Source organism: Mustela putorius, unplaced genomic scaffold (assembly GCF_011764305.1).
Source record: "Mustela putorius furo isolate JIRA1106 unplaced genomic scaffold, ASM1176430v1.1 tig00001069_pilon_pilon_pilon, whole genome shotgun sequence".
In the NCBI taxonomy this organism is placed as follows: domain Eukaryota; kingdom Metazoa; phylum Chordata; class Mammalia; order Carnivora; family Mustelidae; genus Mustela; species Mustela putorius.
Genome location: NW_025421558.1, coordinates 1,880,359 through 1,895,802, shown reverse-complemented (window position 1 = coordinate 1,895,802; position 15,444 = coordinate 1,880,359). Strand labels below are relative to the sequence as shown.

The 15,444-nt window shown below is 51.4% G+C and overlaps 1 protein-coding gene across 2 annotated transcripts in view; it reads left to right on the top strand.

Annotated features, from left to right (window-relative positions):
• Positions 1 to 15,444, top strand: part of PANX1 (pannexin 1) — a 44,509-nt gene that overhangs the window by 17,159 nt on the left and 11,906 nt on the right. For both annotated transcript variants that reach the window (XR_001179813.2, XM_013057284.2), the window contains exon 2: positions 9,180 to 9,316. Coding sequence is in view for 1 of the 2 variants with exons in the window: in XM_013057284.2 (XP_012912738.1) it covers positions 9,180 to 9,316 (137 nt within the window). In the remaining variant the exon portion in view is untranslated. The remainder of the gene's footprint in view (positions 1 to 9,179; positions 9,317 to 15,444) is intronic.

Sequence of the window (15,444 nt, the reverse complement as noted above, 5' to 3'; positions counted from 1 at the left end):
TGGGCTCTGTGTTCCAGGGACAGTGGTCTGCTCCCCTTCATAATGAGCTGGGAACTCGAAAGACTCTAGTATCTGCTTGTGCTGGTTCCCCAGCCTGGGTCGTCCTCCCTTCAAATGGGAACAACTGCCATAGCCTAGCAGTCTGCAGTATGCAGTCTGCTCTGTCTCTGAGTCATTAGTGTCATTGTCTTGGCCTCCTCCACTGGGCTGTAAGCGCTTCGAGGACAGGGACCTTGTCTTTTTTACCTTAGAATCCCCCATGTCCCGCATATCACCATGGACATAGTCATGCCCAGTGAGTCCTTGCTCACCGACGAATTCTGAGTACCTTAGGGAGAACATTCGTGCTGTTGCCCTGGAACAGATGCAGGAAGAACAGAGCACTTGGGGAAGGGGGGGTCGGTCCATGGCTCTCTCTGCTGTGCTGCTCCCACAAAGGCCCTGTGCCATTAAATACCCAGCTCAGAGGAACTTGAATGTCTCTTCTTTTCTAGGGTTTCTTGAGAAAAGAGCATTCGCCCTGAAACCCGGGTTGGTCTACTTAGAATGTCTTTGTATTTGCAAAGAAGTCTCATGACCAGTTATCTAAAGAATAGTAACGGTCATTCCAAGTTCTTTTCATTTTATTGGAGTCACCAATCTCGGATATATTCCCAGATTGAGACACCGAAGGCCTTCTTACAGTAGGTTCCTTTGTTGCCAGAACCCCAAAAGCTACCTTTTCAAAGCCGTCATGGAGGGTGAGGAGGTGGCAGAGGGACTTAACATTGGGTCGAGTCTCAGGCTGTGGCCCCATCAAATCTAAGATCTCAGTGATCCACGGCCGGCTTTGGGGGCAAAGGTGTTCTAGGGCTGGAGAAGATAAGACCGAGAAGTAAACCAGCCAGTACAGGTGCCATTCAGATCTTTCCAGGCACACTGAAGAAAGTAACACAGGATGTGACAAAGGCACACGTGTCTCTGTATCTTTTGGCATTTTTCTTAAGCTGACCTCAGACCCCCGACCTCCTTTTTGGGGCAGCATCCATTTCTCGTGTTCATTTTGAAAGGACGTCTCGTTTTTCCGGGCTGCACCCTCTAACAGTGCATAAATCAAGACCGCATTTCCTCTGGCAGAGGTGTGGCAAGTCTGGCTTTGCCACCAGAACTTAATCCCGGCTCTCACATGTCCGGTTGCCGCTGTGGCCTTTGTGGTGGTACAGTCTCTGCTCTGGCGCTTCCCTTCCATGCCCCCAGCCTCCACTCCTGCTGAGCGAAGTCTGTGCCCGTGACTTCCTCTTCTGCACCTCTCCAGCAGTCTTCCTACTCCGCACAAAACCGCATTAGGTGCTTGGGGTAGGTCTTCACTCACCAGCCGTTGGCCACCGGGGGGCTGTTTGTTGGCCCTGTGGTTTTTGGTGACGCTTTCTCATGAACTCAGAGCTCAGGCCCAGGCTGCTGAGGACACGGAGCCTGGCCCTTTCCTGCTGCTTCTTGTGTCTTTGGCTGGCCTGGCATTGTGCACCTGTCCTTCTCCCCTCCACCCTGTGTGAGTGGGGCCCTCACACTTGGGATTGTGTCGCACCTGTACCGAGTACCCGCTGTCTGACTGGAAGTTACTCGGAGCCTCATTTCTGCCTCAGACGAATGGAACCAAATGATAACTTGGTTAGAGTGTGTATGCTCTTGTTATGGGAGAGCTTCTAATTCCTACTTAATCGTAGTGTTTAATAAATGACTCCTGCCCTCCTTTTGCAGGCGATTCTGTGATGGGAAGTAGCTTGCATGTGCTCAGCACCCAGGGGAATGCCAGCGGAAAGGGGGGTCAGCTCTGTTCTTCTGTCTTGGCGTGTCCATGGTGCCCACTCACCCCAGGCTCTTCCTCTGGGCTCCCCGGCCATGCGCCGTGTTTTAGAAGTGCCGTCACGCAGTTCCCTCTGGCTTTCATGCGTTTTGCTTTTTAGTCTTGTTGCGCTAACTCAGCAGCCTTCCTTACAGCCCCCGTCATCATGCCCGTGTTTTTATCGGGATCGTTGCTGTTTGGTTAGTGCTCTAGGTACAGATGTTGTGTGAGTTTCCTGTTCTTTTTAACACAGCAGTGGCAAGATAGCAGACATGTTTGTGTTTGTTTCTTTCTCTGCCTTCCGTCTGGCCTTTTGCATTTCTCTTCCTTTCGCACACCCTGTGCCTTTGGGCTCACGCCGCCCCGAGAGGCAATAGTAGAAGAGGCTTGAGGCCGCTGTGCGCTGGGTCTGCTTTTGCAGACCATGTCTCCGCTGTGCTGTTGTGCCAGACTCCTGACTGGTGTCTGCTTCTGTTCTTGACCCTGGATGGGCAATTATTGACACGGCATCCGGAGGAAGCCTTTTAAAATGAACATCAGAAGGTGCATTGGCTTTAAAAATTCTGAAATTGTTTGTGTGCATTTTCAGATTGAGAAAATGGGTAACTCTGTTGGTCTATTTGGGATCTAGGAGTCTCACTGTAAAAGATAGAAGATGCAAATATGGACTGGGGGAGGCCAGGGGTGTATATTGGAATTGGAATAAACACACACACACACACACTCTCTGTCTCTCTCTTTTTCTCTCTCTCTCACACACACACACACACTCTCTCTCTCTCTCTCTCACACACACACACTCTCTCTCTCTCTCTCTCTCACACACACACACACACACACACACACACACACACTGGTTTCCTCGCTGCATCTGTTGCAGGCAGCAAGGAGCAGTGACACCCCAGTAGCAGTGAACACATCTTGTATCCATATCCTGGTTAGGAATTGTTTTACCTACTAAAAGGAACCAAGGGCTCCCTGAAGACAGGACCAGTGGCAGGCCTGGGGCAGGGAAAGTACAAGAAGAACCCAGAAATCTGTGCCACAAAGTGCAGGGTGCCCAGGAACCACGGGACACGTGTTAAAGGGCATAGAAGCTGGTTAGAAATGGGGGAAGGGGAAGTTCCTCTCTCCAGTACAATGCTGACCAACACACAGAGGGAAAACCTTCACTGTGCAACCCCTGTGGAAGTGCCTGACTCATCACCAGGTGCAAGCCTGCTGGGCAACCAAAGACTTGCACAGTCTGGGATCTCCACATAGACAAGGTCTGTCTCAGGGACAAAGAGCCCTGACGTTAGCTTGAGCATGTAGCCGTCCTATGTGACGTCACTGGCCCTGGAGGAGACCGATGCCAGGTGTCTCCTAGGGAGTCCTGCCAAGGACCCGCACCCTCCTGGGGGCATCCTGCCTGTAATACAGACATTGGTCAGAGCATGGACAGATGATCAGATGGACAGAAATCGGGGGGCCTCCCACAGAACAGAGGGCCTGTGCCCTTCACCCCCATTACGGCTGCATATGACAGAGAAAGGCTCTGGAACCCTTCCAGGAGAAGGTGATAAGGTGGCTGAAGACATGTGGCATCTGGTGCAGGATTGGGGCCCGATTGGAGGGGAGAGGATTGCTCTAAAGGGGACTTGGGAAGATCTGAATACTGTTAGCAGTATTGCATCTTTAAAGGTTTTGCTTATTTTTTGACAGAGAAAGAGTGAGCACCCAAGCAGGGGGAGTGGCAGGCAGAGGGAGAGGGAGAAGCAGTGGCTTCAACCTGTGGCTCAATTCCAGGACCCCAGGATCATGACCTGAGCCAAAGGCAAATGCTTAACCGACTGAGCCACCAGGTACCCCAGTATTGCATCTTCTAAAAAAAATCATCAATAATGGGCTGGTCATAAAGGAATGTTTTGTTCTTAGAAAATACACATTTCTGAGAAAAAGGGTCATAACCATTGCAACTACTGTCAGGTGGTTTAGGAAGAAAAAGAAATGTATGTATTAAGTACACATGTCTAGAGAGGACATGTGGCAGAATGTTGACAGTGGGTGACTATTTGTGATTTCACTGTAATGTTCTTTTTTCATGCTGATACCGTATTTTATGGTGTTTATAAATGTTATGGCATTTTTCCGGTTGTACTGAGCTACACCTGCCCTATAACATTGCATAAATTGAAAATATGCTACATAATGATTTGACAGATGTATGTATTGCAAAATAATTACTGCATTAAGTTTAGTTATTACTCAGACCTCATGTGGTCTTTTTTCTTGTGATGAGAACTTTTTTTTTTAAGATTTTTTTTTTTTTTTTTAATTTGACAGAGACCACAAGTGGGCAGAGAGGCAGGCAGAGAGACAGGGAAACAGGCTTCCTGCTGAGCAGAGAGCCCGATGTGGGGCTCGATCCCAGGACTCTGAGATCATGACCTGAACTGAAAGCAGAGTCTTAATCCACTGAGCCACCCAGGCGCCCTTGTGATGAAACTTTTAAGATTTGCTTAGCAGGGGCACCTGGGTGGCTTAGTGGGTTAAAGCCTCTGCCTTGGGCTCAGGTCATGATCCCAGAGTCCTGGGATCGAGCCCCACATTAGGCTATCTGCTCAGCAGGGAGCCTGCTTCCCTTTCTCTCTCTCTGCCTGCCTCTCTGCCTACTTGTGATCTCTATCAAATAAATAAATAAAATCTTTTAAAAAAAAAAAAAAGATTTGCTTAGCAGCAGCTTTTGTAGTTTTAACTATGGTCACTACACTGTATATTACATCCCCAGAACTTATCGTACAGTCCGAAGTTTGTACCCTTCGACCACCTGCATCCGTTTCCTGTACCTCACCCCCACCTTCCCCCTCTGGCAACTACCAGACTGTTTCTAGGAGTTTGGTTTTACTGGATAAAACATCTAAGCAAGATCATACAGTATTTGCCTTTCTCTGTGCGACTTGTCACTTACCAGAATGCCCTCAAGGTCCATCCATGTTTCAAATGACAGGATTTCCTTCCTTTCAGTGGATGAACATCATTGGAATATTCCTGTAATTTCTCTGTAGGTGGGAAAAAAATAAAAATAAAATGCTTAATTTAAGAAAATGGTTAAATACAGCAAAATGTTCATATTGCTTTAAATTCCTGGGTGCCTATTATTTTTTATTTTCTTTTTAGATTTTTATTAACATATAATGTATTACTAGCCCCAGGGGTACAGGTCTGTGAATTGTCAGGCTTACACATTTCACAGCACTCACCATATCACATACGCTCCTATTATTTTCTGTAATATTCTGCGTATTTGAGTTAATCTCAGATGTCACAAGTTTTTGGTTTTTTTTTAAAGAAAGTTTTTTTTTTTTTTTAAGATTTTATTTATTTATTTGACAGACAGAGATCACAGGGTAGGCAGAGAGGCAGGCAGAGAGAGAGGGGGAAGCAGGCTCCCTGCAGAGCAGAGACCCCGATGTGAGGCTCGATCCCAGGACCCTGGGATCATGACCTGAGCCAAAGGCAGAGGCTTTAACCCACTGAGCCACCCTGGTGCCCCAGCTGTCACAAGTTTTAAAAGAAAATAACAGGTAGGTATATGGAGTCCTACTTTGCATCTTTCCTGGAACATTGAGTTCTTTTCGTGCCTTTTTGCCCTGGTACCCAGGTCATGGGAATGTTATTCACTGGACAGTCGTCAGATTTTACACCAGCTTTATACAAGCCCTTCATTCCTGTGGTGTACTTTCTGGGTTCTCAACCACAGGAGAGGAACCACTCAGCCTGCTGCTTCGTTCTCCAGTCTTTTCTTCTGGGTGTAATCTGGCTCCATGGTTCTGTGGGAGAAAAGGAAGGCTGCATCCAACTTCCTTTTCTCCTTCTGCTTCTGCACTTAGCAACCCATTTTCTGTTCTGTTCTTTAAGCCATCAGCGCTTGAATGAATGAAAGCAGCCACGTAGGTTCCGTGTGAGGCTTGCCAACTTGGTTGTGGGTTCCCTTTGACTGTGCCGTGTTGTGGTCACGCGTCCTGGACCAGAGGTTGCTAGGTATGAGCTCTTCTCCCTGTCCATTTAGGGAGGGTGTTGTGCACTGATGGGGCCTCTGTCTAATTTGTTGGGCCCTGAAGGGGAAAACCATTCATTCTGCTCTTTCTAGCAGGGATGGGTAGTGCCTTGGGGCTCAGAACTCACTGGGGCTCAGATCTCAGAACTCATTGACGAGATAACACTTGATTATGGCCCGTCTTGGCTAATTATTGCCTTGGGGGGTTCTTTTTAAAAAGCTGTCTTTGGGGGGGTGCCTGGGTGGCTCAGTTGGTTAAGCATCCGACTCTGGATTTTGGTCTCGGGGTCATGAGCTCCAGCCCCACATCAGGCTCTTCACCGGGCATGGGGCCTGCTTGGGTGCTCTCTCTCTCCCTCTCCCTCTGCTCCTCCCACCCCACCTCCCTCTCTTAAAAAAATAAAGAAAGAAACAGTCTTGGGTGTGGAAAACAGAGACCTGGTGAATTAATTTGGTTCAGTGCCCTTTTTTATTTTTTCTTTTGGACCCAGAAGCTTTCTGTACTAGACACAGTAGGAAAATAGACAAAGCACCATACTTAGGTGCCTGTGTATGATTTTGAAGACTCAGTGGGATGAAGGTGGTGGAAGTACGTCTGGAGAGATGAGTCAGGACGCTCCAGGTCCCCGGCATCCTAGGCTCCAGTGGCTGCTGAGCACTTGGCAGGTGTGTGCCCGGAAGCCAGGCTGGTCTGCTGCCCGGGACCAGGCAGAGGTGCAGGACCTGCACAGCCCAGGCCCTCTTGTTCTGCCTTTCCAGTTACTCCCATCAGTTTGGCTCCAGCTGCTGCCTGGCTCTGGGCTTCCTTTGTTTCTGACAGCTGGCCCAGAAATACCCCTCAGGGCTTGATCTGTTTCCTTTCCTGCATTTGTCCTTGAGTCTTCCCAGAAAGTTCTGCCCCTCGTGCTCACTTGGAGGGACCCCTTTCCCAAACCACCTCCTTTCCTGCAGATGCTGGGTCCGGGACCTCTCCAGCGTGCCCTCACTGGAGCAACTGGCCCAGAGGGGAGGGCGTAAGAGACTGAGGGATTAAAATTCTGCCATCACCAGTCACTAGCTCCGGTAGGGGTGACTTTGAGCTTCGGTTTCATTGAGGGCGAAAGGAAGAGAAGGCATCGTGTTCCCTCCCTCTCTGATTCAGTGTGAGGCAGTGAGTTAAGGGCTGCTTAGTGTCCCGTGAATATTGGCTGTCTGTCATCTTTTCTTCTGACCTTCCGTTGCAGACGAAGAGCATTTACTTTTGAGCTCAGCGCCGCCGTAATTTCTGTCTCTCTATAGACACAGTTATGTTTTCTTTCTTCCTCTTTTGCAAAAGCTTTGGTATAAACAGTTCAGTTATTTATGCTTTGCCGTTTTCTGCCAGCACATAGGGATAGGTTTGGGAAGTCTCAAGACAGGACTTGCTGCACACTGTCTTGTAGAAAGAATGTTATGACGTGTTGGCTATGCGCATGGTGAGGACTGTACCTCATGGATACACGGGGCGGACAGATCTTCCTGAACTCCTGCCAACACGGCCCATTTTCATGAGCAAGCATTTGGACACTCTTCTCTGGGCCAGCTGCCCATCCATTTATAACCCTGGGGCTGCCTCCCGTGTGTCTGCCACTGGGCTCGGTCAGCCTTGGTGGGTAGGACTGCGTGGGCAGCATTTAGCAAAGTCATGCTAACACAAGAGCTTTGTGAAGTCAGCCCCATGGCTCTGCGCTGTTCCGGCTAGTCTATTTTTATAGAATGCAAGAACTCAAGTTCAATGGGATATGAGAATTGAAAGATCCTGGACATCCAGGACCTACCCCCAACTCATGTCTAAGCCATTCCAGGCTGGCAAGAACATACCCGATTGTCAGACACTTTCGAATAGTGTGTGAGTTTTCACAGCCATCTCCCCTAAGGGCTCTTGCCAAGAAGTCTTTTCTTTTCCTTTCTTTTTTAAATATTTTATTTATTTATTTGACAGAGAGGGAACACGAGCAGGGGGAGTGGGAGAGGAGAAAGCAGGCTTCCCACAGAGCAGGGAGCCAGCTGGATATGGGGCTGAATCCCAGGACCAGGATCATGAACTGAGCTGAAAGCAGACACTGAACAACTGAGCCACCCAAATGCCCCCTAAGAAGTCCTTTCTTAATGTCTCCAGGCACAGAAGTCCCCGATGAAGGGGGACTGCTCTGGGTCCATTGTACTTCCTCCACCATCAGACTCTGCTCCCTAGACAACAGCGCCCCTCCCCCACTTACTGCCCTCTCCTGCCACAAGTATAAAGTCCTCCCCGTCCACAGAGGGAGGTGACTCTTTGGGTGTTTTTCTGTCCCAGAGACAAGGGAAGTCCACCCAGGTGCCTTCCTACCGTCCCTTTCCCCTGTGTCTCAGGTGGGCAGCCCCCTACTTTTCAAGCAGTAACAGCACTTGCTAGTTATTTCGTACAGAAGAACTAATGCTTACTGAGCAACTCCTGGGAACCAGGCTGCCTACGGAGAACGCAGGCATCAAGGCCAGCGTCCATTTGGAGAGCCGTGGCTTGGGAAGGTGAAGTGACCCGAGGCCACCCAGCTGTGATTGGCAGGACTGGGTTTGAATAGAACCAGCAGCAGAGCCCAAGCACGTGGCATCTCTCTGTCCACGCGGGGAGTGGAAGGTGGTGCAGCTGCTCTGGGCCTGAGTCGTGGGTCCCTGCACCTGCCGTGCGCACCTGCTCCACCACATCTCCCTCCGCCCACCCCGCACCCGTCCCCTGTCTGCGGGGCTGCGCACTCCCACTCGGGCTGTGCTTTCGCCTGTGCCGCTGTTTGCCTTGGAGGAGACAGAAAACTGCTGATTTGCCCTCCAGTGGCCCATCACCAGACTTTCCTCTGGCCTTCCCTTCGTCAGGCGCGAGGCCCTGACTTCTGTGTTCTGAAGGACTCCTCCGCTAGTCCCATTTTCTGACCGACCCTCCTCCTCCTCCTCCCGCTCCCCCTGCCCCATCACCCCTCTCTTCTCTCAGTCCTCACCTGCATTCAAGCAGTCCTGTACATGTCTCCCTGCAACGCTTTGGGCCCTGGTTCTTTTCCCGGCCATTTTTTCTCTTTTATATGGTGGTTTCACTTCTTTCCAGAGCCTTCCCCAGCAGAGCCCAAGCTGCCCTCACCACCTGTGTTGGCCGAAAATCTCTCAGATACTCAGCCCAAGTGCAAACCTTGGCGCTGGGTTTTCATTGTGATCTTTGCCTGGCATGGCGCCGCATGACTCCACTAACACGGGAGGGAGGCCTGGGGCTGGAGGGGCGGGTCCAGACCCTGCACTCACGTTTATTTGGCACCATCTGTTTTTGCTTCTCAGGTACCCAGATAAGCTGTTTCTCCCCAAGCTCCTTCTCCTGGCGGCAGGCTGCCTTTGTGGATTCCTACTGCTGGGCTGCTGTTCAGCAGGGCTCCCTGCAAGGTGATTCCGGACGCCTTCCGCTGTGGCTGCATAAGGTAACTGTGGATATGTGGGAGTCTCACCTGTTTGCTCTGTGGATGTGGGAACGGGGCCCCGAGAGGCCACGCTTGTCCACGGCCACACACAGACTGGGGCCAGCCCGTAGCTCCATCCCACGGATCAGACAGCTAGAGTGCGTTCAAGTCAAGAGAGACCTCGGAGATGACCTGGTCCAGCACCCTTGCTAGCAGCTGAGGACATAGGAGCACTCTTTGATTTTAGCTCTGTCCCGGGGACACCTTTTATGTCTTAGTCCCCTTTCTATCCTTACTGCCCAGTGGTGTCTGATGCAGAGTAGGCTCCCAGTGGAGCCTGGGTGGGCAGTGTTAGGCGGGGCAGAGCTAGCACTCGCACCTGTTTGGGTGCCTTTTCACTGCTAACAGGGTCTCCTGGCAAAAGTAAGGGCTGATGTACAGCCAGTGTGTTCTGCTGGAACGTCGGGAAGCCTGGTGAGGACTCCCTCCGGAGGTGTTGGCTGCCACACAGCCTTCGGGACAGATTGCTCTGTCTCTGATGGGTCCAGATACTGCAAGGACAGGGAGGCGCACTACATGGGAGACACGGCATCCTGCAGAGAAGAGGTACAGACAGTTAGGAGCTCCGTGAGCTCCGTGTTGGGGGAGCGGTGGAGATGGGGAGACGGGTGCACGGAGGATGGGCCATGAGGAACTTGAGCCGGAGTCTGTGGGTTTGTGCAGGAGAACATTCTCTGTGTAAGGGAGTGGCTGCATTAGGTCTTCTCTGTGCATACAGAAGTAGTATCATGCGTCTGCCTGTCATTATTTTCAGTCGCTGGTCTTTTGTCCATTGTGAAAACAAATAGAAGATGTGTGTTTCTTCTGCTCTTCTCCTCCATTGAGGAAAGCATGCTGTTTTACTTTCTGAAAAGCCAAAGGCTGACGTTTGACTCTCTCCAGCCTTGACCTATTGTTGAACACACAGCATCCTTCTTTCTAAAAATGAGCTGTTTAAGTCTTTTACTATGACTCAGGCCTCTTCCCCTGTTTATTTCTTGCATGCTCTCAGGCACAGTGATGCCCGACAATGACTTCTTTCTTCTCTGGGGTTGGGCTTTTCTCCTTGACTTTTAGCCTTGGCATCCATTGGGTCCCCGTCAACTTTGCATGTGTAGTAGCCAGGCCAACCAATAACGACATGAATGGGCATAGTTCCAGAAGCTGAACACCCTTGTTAGCAAGTCAAAATCCATGCAGTTATGGCTTAGGTCCCTTTGTTGTGATGCTCTTGGGAGAAGGGAGGTTGTAATTTGTCACTGGGCTGGGCATTAATGGAGCCACAGAAGAATGTATAATCTGGCTTGTCTGGTGTAAGTGCTGGCAGGGGAGGTAGAAACTGAAACTTTTAGAGCAGGAAGAAACTCAAGGATTTTGCTGCAGTATAAGGTGAAGGGCACCTGGAGAGAGCAAGCCGGGGACTCAGGACTAGTTGCCAGCTCTAAGACTAGAGTCGGGTCCCCGGCTGTCCCCTGCCCCTGCAATAGAGAGGCAGAAACCATGTATAGCAGTGGGGGCAGCCAAGCCCTCTGTCTCCAGGGCCAGTGAGAGGCTGAGCAGCTCTCTTTCTGGTGGTGATATTCCAGCTTATTTGGATGGAAGTTTGGCAGAGAGATCTTTCCAGATTCACAGGGCTGGGGGCAGAAATTAGAGGTGGGACCAGCCACGTTGGAAGGACCCTGGACCAACGCCTCAGGCTCCAAAGTCCGTACCTGGGGAGTAAGGGATGATCTTGAATTAGACCAGCCCTCATGGGGACTAGAGTCCTGATTTGAACCATTTCAGTACTGATGGGATGAGGAGCTAGGAGGATCATCAATGCCTCTAGTCTGTCCACCAGCCAGCAGCAAAAATAAATCTTCTCCAGAGGCAGCTAACTTCATCCGGAGCCTCAAATCCTTGTCCAGGTTTTCACGTGTAATTTCAGGAGTCGATAAAAAAAATAGCCAATGTCCAAGAATTCCACATCTTCATTTGGGTGGTGTTGTGTGTTGAATTATATCCCTTAAAAGATGTATTGATGTCCTAACACCTGTATCCCCCAAATGGGACCTTTTGTGGGAACAGGATTCTTGCAAGTGGAATTAGTTAAGGTGAGGTCCTCCCAGAGTTGGGACAGGTGACTGTCCTCTGTGACTGGTGCCGTCATAACAGAGAGAAATCTGTTTGCAGACACAGAGGGAGGAGATCTGAGATGCTGGGGACAAGACGGCATGTGACACAGAGGCTCAAGCAAAACATCTGGGCCACACCGTGCACGAGGCCAAAAGGGTCCTCTGCTTGTGGCACTGGCGGGAACCCGGACCTGCCCACATCTTGGTTTTAGACATGCAGCCACCCGAACTCAGAGGGAAAGCATTGTTGAAACTGCCTGGCATGTGGGCCCTGGTCAGAGCAGCCCTGAGGACTGATGCAGGTTGTTGCAGAAGCTAGGGCTGCAGCCAGGCGGGAGGAGAGCCAAAAGCGAGGGCAGATGTGCACATCCATATGGTGGTATTGGCCGGTCCAGACTGCACGATTCTAGCTGCTTTGTTTCCACGCTGATTTCCTCTTCCGGTGTTTTTGTTTAGTGGTGACAGAGTACACACCGCGTGAAATTTACCTTCCTAGCCATTCTCAGGTGTGCATCTGTGTGGCGTGAAGTACGCCCATTGCCAAGATCGGTCTGACTCTTCTCGCCTTCCCAAACTGAAACTCCCAGCCCCCACCATCCTGCTGTCCGCTGTCTGCTCTTCCGGGCCCCTCCTGTAGCTGCAGTCATAGGAGATGTGTCCTTTGACGTCTGGCTTATCTCACTCTGCATAACGTTTTCACGACCCTTCTCACGTTGTCTTGTCGCGTCACCAGAACTCCCTCCCTTTCTAAGGCTGAGTCAGACTCCATCACGTGTGTTGACCACGTCTTGTGTGTCCCCGCCTCCCCGCCCCCCCAGGGGCCCCTGGGCGGCTTCTGCCTCCCAGCTCTTGCCGGGAATGCTGCACAGACATGAGTGGACGGGCATCTGCGCAAGCCCCTGCCCACCAGTCTTACAAGCATACACCCGGACGTAGGGCTGTTGGATTCCACCCCAAGTTTCCAGAGTTCTTCCCGGTGGTTTTCTTTCAGCCTCTCTGCATTCAGTGGACTCTTAATTGCTGAGTGTGGCTTCAGAAGTCTGCACGCTGCCCCCAGGCTCACCTGGTGAGCCTCAGCTCCACACAGAAAGGATTTTCTGGCAGCAGAGTGGTGCGGGGGGGGGGGGGGGCTCTTGATTTGGGACAGGCACGAAGGTGTGTGTCTTCTCTGCACGGCTTCACTCCTTACCCTAGCTGGGCTTCCTTTACACAGAAGCCCACCTCCCAGCTGTTCTGGGCATCTGGCTGTGTCATCCCCACCTCCCTCGATGTCATGCGCCCAGTCAGTCTCAGTCATTCACAGCTCCGGAGGTGGCCCACAGACCTTTGAATCCCACGGGAGCTCTGTCCTCTCAGATGATGCCTGTGACGCACCACCCTCTGTCTGCTCCCCAAGGGCTTACCCCCCTTTCCTCGTGTCCTCCACTCCCATGGCCGCCTCACTCCGAGTTCATTTTGGCACATCTGTCATCTAGAGCGCTCTCCCCACGTCCCCAGCAGCCCTGTGATGCCACGTAAATGCCTGCCTCCTGGGGCTTATCCCACCTGACTGCTCTCAGCAGACCATGCCCTCATTCTGCAGAAATGCTCCGGACTCTTGGGGCAGGGTCTCCTTGGCAGACTGCTTCTCCTTTGCCCATCACTGAGAAGTTGGGGCTCTTCCAGGCCTCTATCCTAGGCCCCTTCCATTGTCATGCTGCCCCTTTCCCTGGATCATCTCACCTGACATCTGTCTCGGCTTCCTCTCCTCTGCCATCAGCACCCGGGTCTTCATTGGCAACCCGCGCCCTTCCGGAGCTCCAGATCCAACCCCCAGAAGCTCCCCCACCTCTAATCCATCCACCTCCTAATGTGTTACTCTGTCTGCCTGGAAGCTTCCTCTGAACCTCCAGACTGAGAGTTGTTCCCAAGTCCAGTCACTTCCAGGGCCTGGTGGGGTCAACACGAAGCCTCCAGGACTAAGGCCCTGAGGCCACTGCATGGACAGCAATCTGCATTACTTGCTTCTAGGTAGGCAGATCCCGAAAACGGGGCTCTGGCTGAGCAGAACGTGAGCTGCCCCACACTCTGGTGTCTGCTGTGCGTTCCCAGAGCAGCCTGTGCTGTTCCCGGAACAACCGTGGGAGGTAGCACATACTTGCCCGAATTCTACTGAATTTTGCTAACTAACACAGGTTCCCAAGTCTCATGCGGCGGCAGGCGCCTGAGACAGGGCACCGCCTGTGGCAGTGGCTCAGTACACATCTGTTGCTGGGGGGAGGTGGGGAAATGAAGCAGCTTCTAGGGCCTGCTCAGGCTTCATTCTCTGGGAGCCGCCCAAGGCCAGGGGGAGGGCGCTGGAGGCCCAGGGTTTATGGGAACAGTCCTCAAGTCAGGGCCGACACAAGACCTACCCCCATGGAGCCCAAACTCCCCCCAAAGAAATTACCCACTGAAATATTTAAGTGTACATCCATGTGGAGTTTGTGGACCCAGTATAAGGAATACCGTGATTCCCCCCAAGCTGCTACTTCACCCTTCCCTTTCTCTTCCTCCTCCACTCACTCCAGCTTCCAGTAGCTCCAAGGAACGGCTTTTATAGAAATGTGTGTGCAGTCAGGGGGACCGGCAGGTGGTGCTCAAGGACTCTTTGATAATGGGCTTTTTTTTTTCCTTTTAGCATTCTGTTCTTTGTTTCAAGAGCTTAACGTAGGCAGCGGCTAGGCAAGTTTTTTCTTTTCTGAAACAGGAAATCAAGGTTTTGACTGAAACAAAAAAGCTGCAGAATAAGAAAATAAAATTAATAGAATGGACAAATCTTTATTTAAGTGGATTTAGTGAAACTTAGTTTGGAGGGATCCACGGAGACTCCCAGACCATAGGTTTCCATACCTTAGCATTACCCCCGAGGGGCAGGGGTGTGTGAAAATCCCGGATCCGGAGGACCAGGAATCTGGTTTTCTTAAGTCTCCCAGAAGGTGCTGATGCTGCTGGTCGCCTTGGGCTTCCGAGTGGGTACCACTCACCTGGCCCCGGGTTTCACAAATTGTGTGTGCTCGTTAGTCATCTGGGACCTTGTGGAGATGTAGGCTCCAGCCCGGTAGGTCTGGCGGGGCCTGTGTTCTTCCTGGCAAGGGTGATCCTGCAGTTGTGCTCTGTGGACCACGCTCAGACAAGCAAGGATCCAGAGCATGGGGTGGACAGACTCGGACGTATGTGCTTCCACCAAACCCTTCTGCTCCTCCATCAGCTATTTCTGTGAATAGTTTTTCTTTTTTTTTTTAATTTTTTTTTTTTTAATTTATTTGATAGAGATCACAAGTAGGCAGAGAGGCAGGCAGAGAGGGGAGAGGAAGCAGGCTCCCTGCTGAGCAGAGAGCCCGATGCGGGGCTCGATCCCAGGACCCTGGGATCATGACCTGAGCCGAAAGCAGAGGCTTTAACCCACTGAGCCACCCAGGCGCCCGCGAATAGTTTTCTTGGCGCGAGGCCATGCCCGTTCCTTTACATGTTCCCTCGTCTGCTCTCACATGCGCACCAGGGCTCCTGTGGCTCACAGACATTTACTGTCTGGCCGTTCGCAGGAGAGCCTTTGCCCACCCCTGATGGAGAATTCTAAAGCCCTCCCAGATGACTCTCTGGAAGGGAACTAACTCCCTGCTTCCCAAACAGTCTGTTCCATTTTCGTATAGATCTTCGGGAACGTTTGGCCTTGCTTCCTCGTCGCTTGGTTCTAATTCTGCCTTCAGGACTCTCTGCTTCCACCCGTAAATGCTTGCCTTACCGTCCTCTCTTCTCTAGGTCTCCCCTTGTGCCAGGACCCTCCCCCAGTGTCCCGAGTCATGACGCCTGCTACCCTGGGTGTCTTCCCTTGAGTGCAGAGTAGGGAGGAGAACCCGCCTTTCTTCTCCGTCCTCTGTAAGCTGCTCACGGACGCGCTGGCCTTTCTGTGTAGCCCTTCACTTGAGACTTCCCAAATCTGGGATTATGCTTAAAGTAAGTTATGGTCTGAACAAC